At 50.9% G+C, this 10,815-nt stretch overlaps 1 protein-coding gene across 1 annotated transcript in view; it reads right to left on the bottom strand.

Moving 5' to 3' along the window:
• Positions 1–1,030: 1,030 nt before the first annotated feature.
• Positions 1,031–10,815, bottom strand: part of INCA1 (inhibitor of CDK, cyclin A1 interacting protein 1) — a 13,737-nt gene continuing 3,952 nt past the window's right edge. The window contains exons 2-6 of the mRNA XM_032235481.1: positions 7,383–7,481; positions 5,928–5,970; positions 3,304–3,509; positions 2,236–2,386; positions 1,031–1,860 (exon numbers count right to left, since the gene is read on the bottom strand). Coding sequence (XP_032091372.1) covers positions 1,720–1,860; positions 2,236–2,386; positions 3,304–3,509; positions 5,928–5,970; positions 7,383–7,481 — 640 coding nt within the window. The 3' untranslated portion in view covers positions 1,031–1,719. The remainder of the gene's footprint in view (positions 1,861–2,235; positions 2,387–3,303; positions 3,510–5,927; positions 5,971–7,382; positions 7,482–10,815) is intronic.

Raw genomic sequence — 10,815 nt, 5'->3', positions numbered from 1 at the left:
CCAGATCTCCCTGTTGTTCATTTGGAGCACGTGGGCACCTGGGGAGTCTGTATTTGGGGGGGGGGGGAGAGAGACCTTGGGTTGCTGATCAATGGTGGGGAGTCTTTGGGGCAGCTGAAGAACAGCTCTCTGGGAGTCGTCATATTGGGGAGGGGGGCTGCGGAACGGTGGAATGGGCAGGTGAGACCCCCCCCCCAGCCCGTTTCCACCCGTTAACCTTGAAAGTAAGCAAGAACCACTTCAGAATTGAGTTCCACAAATATATTTGGTGAAGAGGGTAAGAAAGCAAATTTAGCACCACCAGAGAGAGCATCACTCAGCGACGTCCGGAGACCCTTTTCTGTGCAGCTGAGGGGGGTCCCAGTTGGTGTCAAATACTTGGAATTAGGAACTGCGGCTCCTTTGGGCTGAACCCTGCTGAGCCTGGGGGGGGAGGGGGGCATTTTCTCCTCCTGAAAACTCACCCCCCCACACACACACATACACACCCCTTAAGGAACATCAGCCGCATTTCGTCAGCTGTGCCTTCGCAAGCAGCGCCTTGAAATCAAGAGGGTGGGCGGGTGAAAAACACGCCTGTTATCTTACAAATGCATTGCCAGCCGCCTCTCCCCAGCCCCTTTCCGCTGGCAATGCCCGCCTGGCACGGTTCAGGAGGGCCTGGTTTCTGGAAAACGGCCGCCGGCTCTGCCACCCCTTTCTCGTGGAGGGGATTAACTCGGGGAAAATAGAAAGCCCAAGGCTACGTTTTCTCCCAAAAACCCACCTTGGGAAAGCCAACCTGGCTGAGGCCGTCGGCCTGGTGAACAAGGACGGGGTGGGCTCCTAGGTGGTCAGTCCTTCGGCCAGGCCAGGAAGCCTTCCTTATCAGACCCCGAGAACTAACTTCCCTGTAAAGGGGCAGGAATTTATCCTGAAACTACAAGGGTTGAAACCTCCCTCTTTTAACTTTCTGAGAATGTGTCCTCACCATGCCCGCCTCTCCCTGTGGGCAGGAAATATTGTGCCACTTTTTTATCGTTTACTTTTAAGGGCGTGGAAGAGGCCCGAGGGCAGGGAGCAAAGGGGAGGGGGGGGCACCCGGGCCAGCTAGGTGGACAGAGGTCTGGGGAGAGCCGTCTCCCTGGAGGTTTTGGGGTGCAGGAAAGGAAACACGGCCACTCCATTGACAAGGAGGAGGCTGGCAGGGGCTCCTCTTTCTCGCTGAGCTCCTCGGAGGAGCTTACTCCTACGTTACACGCAGGTGGAGGAGGAGGAGGAGAGCCAAGGGAGAGAGAAGGCGGCCTTCGCCAGAGCCAGGATTACTATGGAAACCCTCCTCAGTTTCCCCTGGTATTCGCTTCCTTTCCTCTGCCCACGGTGGTGGGAGGCTTATTGGCAGCCCAGAGGAGGAGGAGGAGGAGAAAGGGGTGCTCTTTGGCCTGCCAGTCGGGAGGGGGGGATATTGGCAGAATTGCAAAAGGGAAATAAAAGGCCCCCCCCTCCCCGAACAGCGAGGCCAAGCACGGATGGAGGAGAGAAGGGCTGGCCTTGGGGGGAGAGGAGACACATGGGGGCTCCCGGGAAGACACACACACACAGAGGGACCCCTGAACCCCTTTTGGCACAGGCCACGCTCACACACCCACACCCACCCTGGCCAACACAACACCTCACCCCTCCACCCCTGGAGGCAACCCGACTGGGCAAGGCTGACCCCCGCCGTCCGCCCGGCCACGGTCATTCCTCCGGCCACAGCTGAGCGCTTCCTCCGCGGGGAGAGCGGTGGTGGGCGGCCACCGCGTAGAAGGCCAGGGGGCTTTCTTCGGGGAACCTCAGGGGCTCCCTCAGGTTGGGGTTCCACTGCGGGTGGAGGAGGAGCTGCAAGGCAAGGCGAGAGTCAGTTGGGAGGGGGGGGTCACCCCAAAATTAAGCCCCTGGAGGGGAGGGGTGAGAGTCGGGGGTAGAATTAGGGTTAGGGTCTCCCATGGAAAGATTGGAGGGTTTATTTCGGAACAATTAATTCCCTCTGCAGATTCCTTGGGGGTCCTTGGGGCAGGTGGACTCCAATGCCCAGAATCCTTTGCTTTGCGAGCAGTGGGGGATTCTGGGAAGCCCGCAAAGCTGCCATGTTTGAGAAACGTCACTGAAGAGGAGCCGAGCTCAGAGCCTGGCCACCCCCCCCCGCCCCTCCCAACCTCTCACTGCGGGCGAGGTTGCTAGGCAACAGGCCCCCCCCACCTGCCAACTGCTGACCTGGGCACTGGTGCCTCTGCCCAGGAAGGGCCTGGCGTAGGGCTCCGGCGTCCGGGCGGGGCTCCGCAGGGGTGCAGGCAGGTCCCCGGCCGTCCCGTTCCTTTGGAGGCAGAGCTGGGGCAGGGCCCCCATCTCCTGGGCCGCTTTCTGCCTTTAAAACAAAGGGGAGGGGAGGCGGGGAGGGGCTGGCGCTCGACCCTGGCGTTTGACAGAGGCCGGCGGGGCACCCCGAGGGCAGCCAGACGGCCTGCCAGATCCCAGGTTCAGAAGGTTGTGTGAAGCAGGGAAGAAGCACTGTGTGGGGGGGGGGGGAAGTGGGAGGGGCAGCTGCTTTGATGAGAGGAGGGGATGGGAGGGCCAGGGGTCTCGTGGCCCCCTCCTCAAACGGAGGGCTTGCATCCCCAGAAGGGATCGGAAGGGGCCACTTGGGACCGAGCCCGATCCCAACCTCCAGCAGGGGATACACAAGGAGTCCTCGATTTACGACGGGTCATGGCTGTCCCCCCCCACACACACCCCACCCCAATCGCAGGACCACATTTTGGGCGTTCGGCAACCGGTCTGCGTTTATGGCCACTCACAGCGTCCCGTTTTGGCTGAAACCGATGTTTGCTTCCAGTTTGGGGCAAAATGACCCATAGGAAACAATGGGTTCACTTAACGACCGTAGCAAAAAATGGATATGGGGATATGATGACCCACTTGTGACCGCTAATAGGCGGGCTCTCTTGCGGTTGTAAGCCAAGGACCTTTGGCAAGGCCCGGGTGAGGCCCAGGCAGTGGAGGGAGCCTTGCCAGATGACTTAGTAATTCGAGGACTAGCCTGTGTTGGATGTCAAATGCCCTGAAGGGGTGTGGGGGGTGGGCAGATGACCGCTGGGCAGAGTCCAAAGGGACGTGGGGGGCCGTGGGGCCGGTCTGGGCCTTTCTGGGGTTGGAAGCCCCTGAGGACTTCCTCGCCTACGAACCGCAGCCCGGCCTTTGGCCCCGGCCAGAATGCCCCCCCCCCCACGCCCATCTGCGCCTGCCCCTCTGTCTTTACGGAAAGTGGGGAGGGGGCTTCCCTACTTGTCGATGTTGCTTTGGCGCCTCTTCACCTCCTCCAGGTGGTACAAGACGGAGAGGCCCCGTCGGAGGCCCTTCTGCTTCAGCCCCTTCCTCTTCCTCCGGCACAGGTCCTTGGGGGCCGGGAGGCTCTGCGGAGTAGGGGCTGCCTCCCAGGGCCAAGGGCCCCCCTCCTCTCCTGCAGGCCGCTGGGCTGCACAGCCGGACGTCTAAAGGGAAGCCAAGAGGGACTCAGCAAGGGGCTTTATTTGGGTCCTCCCACCTCCGCAACTGGCGGACTTCGACTCCCAGAATTCAAAAAGCAAAGCTGGCTGGGGGATTCTGGGAGTTGAAGTCCGCCAGGCTTAAAGTGGCCACCGTGGGAGAGCCCTGCTTCACTGACTTAGAGGTCGTGCCCACCTCAATCAAGGGAGAAGAAGGGAGCCCTGCGTGCCAACCAGAAGATTGGATGGAGGGAGAGACGGGTGCCCTGGCCTCATGGCTGAACCTCCAGCCAGAGTTCCCTGGGGATGGGGCAGCCCCCTCCTCAAATGGGGGTTAGCCACGGAGAGGTCTGACCCACAGAGAGGGGAATGAAGGGAGGAGGAAGGGATTCTGGGTTCAGTGGGAACACGGATGAGGTTAAAAGAGGAATGATTCCCTACCTCTAGGAAAGGAGGAGGGGGAGAGCCCCCCTCACAGAAAAAGAAATAGGCTGCCCCTTCTTCTGGGCTCTCTGCACATGTTCAGCTGAACCCTTGCAGACTGGTATTTAGGGAGTGGCATTAGGGAGAAAAGGGGCTATTAAGCCCAGCGCAGGCAGAGCAGCTCCTTTGAAATGCCACGGAAGAGGAATGGCCACAAAAAGGGGGGGGGGGTTGGGCCTGGACCCCCGATTCCCCCCCTCCCCCAAGATTCATCTTGGCGTGATACCCACGGGCATCATGGGAAGAGTGCCCCTTTGGGCTCTGCAGGGCTGGTGAAACCCTTTTGCCCAGCTATTCCACAGCCACCCCAGGGCCCCCCAGCAGGGCTCCTCAGATCTTTCCCCCCCTCCCCCATGTTTTTCTCCACCAGGCCCATGGTGCTAAACCAAATTCGGCTTCTGTGGCTTGTGCCAGACTCGATTCAGACCATCGGGGGTGCTTTGGAGAGCCCCCCGTGCCACCCTGCACTCCACCAGGGGTGGGGGGTGGGCCAAGCACCGTGGCTGGGCAGAGGCCAGGGAGGGTGGCAAGGTTTGGGGGGGGGGTCAGAGGGAATATTCCCTTTTGGGCCAGCAGCCCCATTGATGCCCACTCCCACCCAGCAAAGCCAAGAGCATCCCTAACTAGCACCTCCGGGGGAGCTAAGCGTGACGGACCCCTGGCCCCTGACCCAGACACCGGCTCTGCCCCGCTTCAGAAGGGAATCGATTCAGGAGAGCCGTGTGGAGGACAGAAGCAATAGCAGTTAGACTTATATACCGCTTCATAGGGCTTTCATCCCTCTCTAAGTGGTTTACAGAGTCAGCATATCGCCCCCACAGTCTGGGTCCTCATTTCACCCACCTCGGAAGGATGGAAGGCTGAGTCAACCCTGAGCCGGTGAGATTTGAACCGCCGAACTGCAGATAACAGTCAGCTGAAGTGGCCTGCAGTGCTGCACCCTAACCACTGCGCCACCTCGGCTCTTATAACATTTCCCAGCTTACCACAAGATGCGAATGTTGGAAACCAAACTCACCCCCTTTTCTTCTTCAGGGGTCCCAGGCAGCCATTCTCCTTCAGGGGACGGTGGCGGCTGCTGAAGCTCACGGCCGAAGCCCCCCCCCCCCCTCTCCCATCCACCTGTCTGTCACCTGTCAGTCCCCAGGGTGGCTCCTCCCTCCCAAAGGCGGCTTTGAATAAGAAGAGCGTAGGGAGGGCACCAGGGAGAAAAGGCTGGTCCAAATTCTGGGTTTGAGGTCAAGGCACTTTGAGAAGGCAGTAACCCCGAAGGCTCAGCCCGAAGCCGCCTCCCCCCCACCAGAGTAATTTGGCTCTTTGTCCTTCCAGGCCAGAGTGGACAGCTGTCCTGTTGCTTCTCCCAGAGTCCGTGGCCTTCCCTCTGGAGAAGGGGAGCGGAGGAGCCTCGGCCTTGCTCCGCCCTCCGTCAGAGGGTCAGGGTCATCTCAGCTCATGGGATCAGGTGGGGAGTGGGCTCTTTTCTACGAGACTTTCCCCCACTCCCCAAAGGGCAGGGCACCCCAATGCTACACCTGGTGGGAGGTGGCAAAGACGTCCCACCTTGTGGAAGCCATTCCCTGGAAGTGGCGGTCGGTGCATCTGGTGATGCACGACAAAGGTGCCCACATCAGGGGTGGGCAGGGGAGGGGGGAGGCCTTGCTGCCACGGCATCCTCCTGTGGGGACGGAGTCCGCTGCTGGCTCGGACCCTCTGCCCAAAGAGGCCGGCTCCCCCAGACGGCTCAGCCGGGCAGGGGCTCCTTCGCAGGCTGAATTCTTGCGTGTCACCTGTTTTCCAGGTAAATCACAGCCTTCGTTTTCCTTGCTCCGTGGGTACCCCAAGGCACACGCCAACCCCAGCTTAACCGGCAGGTAAATTCTGCTTTTCACAGGGAAGGAAAAGGATTTGAAAGAAGGCCTCATCGGGGCCATTAAAACCTACCAGCCGGGGAGGGGCCTCCTGGTAGTCTTCCATCCAGAGGTAACTGAAAGGGAAACAGGTAGGGAAATACTATTGGCTTTCACTTCAGAATTCCTTATATATTAAACTTAGGAGAACTGATCACCTGTAGGAACTCAGCTAGTCTTTCTGGGGCAAACCTTTCAATTTGGAATCATGGGCTGGAATGACAGGGAAAAACAAAAATTCCCCGAAGTTGTGCTTGCAAAGAGGATGGCGATGGCCTCCTCTCCGCTTGGTCTCACCAGCAAATAAACTTCCCCAGAAACAGGGAGCAAAACCTTCCTTTTGCCAACAAAAGTGAGCCATGGCTTCACATCCCCTAACGATGTAATACGGGGAGTCCTCGGCTTACAGCCAGGGTGGACCTCAAATTTTTTCGTTGTATTTGAGCAACATTGGAAAAGTGTAGAGATCCCGATCGATGAGAAGGGGACGAGGAAAATATTAGAAGGTGCAGAAATGAAGAGATTTAACATTAGCAACGAAGGAGAAAGAGCAAAGTGATTATTATATGATTTGGGAAGTGTTTTACCAATGGTTGGAGAATAAAAAAGGGAGTTTGGAAATGAAGAAAGCTAAAAAAAAAATAAGTAGAAGATATATTTAAGAGATATAAATAAGATGAAAACTGTTAGTGTGTGCATGACGAGAATAATGATGTTGAATGTTGGTATTATGTTGTTACTAGAAGATATTAAGAAGAAAAATGGAGAGTTCCATAACGCTTAAATCAGTGTTTCTCAACCTTGGTGACTTTAAGTCCTGCAGACTTCAACTCCCAGAATCCCCCAGCCAGCGCAGGTGCGCTGGCTGGGGAATTCTGGGAGTTGAAGTCCGCAGGACTTAAAGTCACCAAGGTTGAGAAACACTGGCTTAAATGCTTAATATAGTATAATACTAAACTTAGGGAAATAGTGTTAATATGAAGGTGAAAGTTGTGGCAAAAGAGGAACGAGGTTGCACAGAGATGCTTCCACCCAGACGACACGCTGCATAAGGAAAGTTGGGATGTTTATTCCTGTAACTGAAAAATAATAAAACTCTTTGAAAAAAAAAATTCCGTTGTTAAGCAAGGCAGCTGTGAAAGGAGCTTTGCCCCATTTTACAACAGTTCTTAAACGAATTTCTGCAGCTGTTGAGTGAATCCGGCTTCCCCACTGACTGTGCTTGTCAGAAGGTCGCAAAAGAGGATATCACGTGAATCTGGGACGCTGCGACCGTCGTAAGTGTGAGTCAGTTGCCAAGTGTCTGAATTTTGAGCATGGTGGTTGAGTGTGGGAACCAGCCATAAGTCACTTTGTTCGGTACCGTTGTAACTTCAAATGGTCACTAAGTGAGAGGTTATAAGGCGAGGACTACCGGTATCAGGGAGAGAAACCTGGAACTGGGTTTTCCGCCTGGCACGATATTACCCACCAGGGTCGCAAAACTTACCTCGGCTGCTGAACAAGCCTGTCCCAAAAGTCGGGCGTGCCATGGGCGTCGCAGGAGGGGTTCACTTCCGGCCGGTCTCTGCTGACCATCTTGGACTGCCTTAAAAACAGGATGGGGCAAAACCGTTAAGTTTTCAGCTAATTATTTTGCACGGAAATGTCTTTCTTGCACAGGAGCAGAATCCGCTGTGCTATTAAAACACCTGCTCAGAGGTGGAGGAGGAAAGGGATGGTTGTGGCATCCATGCATGGAAGGATTTGCATCCCTGGATCCCACGGCGATCCTGCCACTTTCCTCTTCCTCCTTTTGGGACAATTCCAAGAGAGGAATCGAAAAGCGTAATGAAACCAGCATTTCCTGGAAAGCCAACTCTTCTAGTACAGAAATACAAGCTCGGTCTAATAATAATAATAATAATAATAATAATAATAATAATAATGGAGCATTTTCTGCTTAATGAGGAAAGGCAACGTTTACCATCACTAAAAACTGTGCCTAAGAAAATTTTGGCCCCTATCATGAAAATGGTTAATGCAGTGTTTTCAACAATTGAACCGGGATCCATCTTGGAAACAAACCAGTTAATGTACAGCGCAGCTGTAATAGTCACTAATGAACTAGGCATTAAAATTAAAGTACCTAGTCATACAACAGAAAAAGCATCAAAGCCAAAGTGGAAAATCCGTTTAGAACAAAAAATAAAAAAATTAAGGGCAGATGCTAGTAACTTAAAGAACATGCATGAGCAACGGCTTAAAAACAACAAAATCATAGATCGGCTAATCAGGAGATATAGATTGGATACAAGAAACATCAATGAAGCTGTAGAGATTGTAAAACAGCAGATAACAGCAACAGCTAGAAAAATTGAAAGATATGAGGCACGAATCATCCAATATAAACAAAATCAGCAATTTCGATCAAACCAACGGCGTTTTTATCAAAGTCTTAATGTAAATGGTGACACCAAAAGTGAAAAACCAGAAAAACAGGCCACAGTTGAATTCTGGAAAGAATTGTGGGAAAATGCAAAGGACTACAACAAGGAAGCAAAGTGGATACATGACTTTGAGAAAAGCATTGGCAACAAACAAATGCAAGTATTAGAAATAACAACTGAGATGGTCAAAAATCGAGTTAAAAAGGTAAAGAATTGGACATCACCTGGAAAGGACCAATTACATGGTTTCTGGCTCAAATATCTGACCAGTTTACATGCAATATTGGCCAGGCAACTGAATGAAATTTTACAAAAGGGCCAAATTGATGAATGGTTGACAACTGGAAAAACATACTTGATTCAGAAAGATGCAACAAAAGGAACAACACCTGAAAACTATAGACCAATAACATGCTTGCCAACAACCTTCAAACTACTCACAGGCATTATTGCAGATAACATGATGGATTATTTGGAAACAAACAACATCTTGCCAGTAGAGCAAAAAGGCAACAAAAGAAGGAGCAGGGGCACAAAAGATCAGCTTCTAATTGATAAAATGATATTAGAAAATTGTAAGAACAGAAAAACGAACTTGAATATGGTCTGGATTGATTACAAAAAGGCATTTGACTCACTGCCACATAGTTGGATCATAAAATGCTTAGAAACAACTGGCATTAGCAAAAATATTACATCCTTTACTGAAAAGGCAATGAAACAATGGAGAACTGAGTTGGCAGTAGGGAATGAGAGCTACGGAATGGTTAATATCAAGCGAGGAATTTTCCAGGGTGATTCACTTTCACCTCTTCTCTTCATCATCGCAATGATCCCACTATCAGTAATCTTAAAAAAAATGAAATTAGGCTACCAAACAGCCAAAAAAGCTGAAAAAATTTCGCATTTACTATATATGGATGATTTGAAACTCTATGGAAAGTCAGAAATAGAAATCCAATCATTGACAAATACAGTCCGAGTATTCAGCACCGATATTTCAATGCAGTTTGGCATGGAAAAATGCGCCACTGTATCCATAAAAAGGGGCAAAATCACTGCATCTGAGGGAATTGAAATGCCCAATGGCCAACTAATTAAATGCAAAGAAAATGAAGCCTACAAATACTTAGGCATTCTGCAGTTGGATAACATCAAGCATGGAGAAGTAAAAACTATTGTCAGGCGAGAGTACACCAACAGAGTTAGGAAAATTTTGAAATCTAAATTGAATGGTGGAAATACAATCAAGGCCATAAATACCTGGGCAATACCAGTTATAAGATACACAGCTGGTATAGTTAACTGGACACAAGCTGATTTGGACCTTTTGGACCGAAAAACCAGGAAACTAATGACAATGCACTACAGTTTACATCCACGTGGTGATACTGATAGACTATATCTGCCTCGAAAATCAGGTGGCAGAGGATTATTACAAGTGAAGCAAACAGTTGAAGAGGAAAAACATGCACTGGCTGATTATTTAAAAGAAAGTCAAGAACATCTATTAATCGAAGTAAAGAACAAAAATCTACTGAAGGCCCAACAGACAAAACAAGAATACAGAAAAGATGTGATAAAATCAAGAATGGAGAGTTGGCAGAACAAAGCACTGCATGGTCAATTTCTGGAAAAAATAAAAGATAAAGTGGACAGTGAACAAACTTGGTTATGGTTAAAAACAGGTACATTAAAGAAAGAAACAGAGTCACTAATCCTGGCTGCGCAAGAACAAGCTATCCGCACAAATGCCATTAAGGCCAAAATTGAAAAATCCTCTGATGATGCCAAATGCAGACTTTGCAAAGAAGCTGATGAAACTGTTGATCACATACTCAGCTGCTGTAAAAAAATCGCGCAGACTGATTATAAATTGCGGCACAATTCAGTAGCACAAATGATCCATTGGAATTTGTGCAAAAATTATAATATTAAAACAGCAACAAACTGGTGGGAACATCAGCCTGAAAAAGTCACCGAAAATCAGATGGTCAAGATCTTGTGGGATTTCCGTATACAAACTGACAAAATACTGGCGCATAATACACCAGACATCACACTGGTTGAGAAAAATAAGGTCACAATCATAGACATCGCAATACCAGGTGATAGCAGGGTCGCCGAGAAGGAACATGAAAAAATCGCAAGATACCAGGACTTAAAAATCGAAATTCAACGACTATGGCACAAACCAGCAGTGGTAATTCCAGTGGTAATTGGCACACTGGGTGCTATTCCAAAAGCACTGGAATTACATTTAAAACAGTTAAAAATTGACAAAATCACCATCAGTCAAATGCAAAAAGCCGCACTGCTTGGATCTGCACGCATATTACGAAAATACGTTACGACGTCCTAGGCCCCTGGGTGGGGCCCGACTAGTAACCAATGCCAAATCCGGCGAAACAACTGGCCGCTGTGATACAATTGTACAATAATAATAATAATAATAATAATAATAATAATAATAATAATAATAATAATCTCCTC

The sequence above is a fragment of the Thamnophis elegans genome, chromosome Z, assembly GCF_009769535.1.
Source record: "Thamnophis elegans isolate rThaEle1 chromosome Z, rThaEle1.pri, whole genome shotgun sequence".
NCBI classification, from domain to species: domain Eukaryota; kingdom Metazoa; phylum Chordata; class Lepidosauria; order Squamata; family Colubridae; genus Thamnophis; species Thamnophis elegans.
Note: the sequence above shows the minus strand (reverse complement) of the source record. Positions and strands in the feature narration are given on the sequence as shown.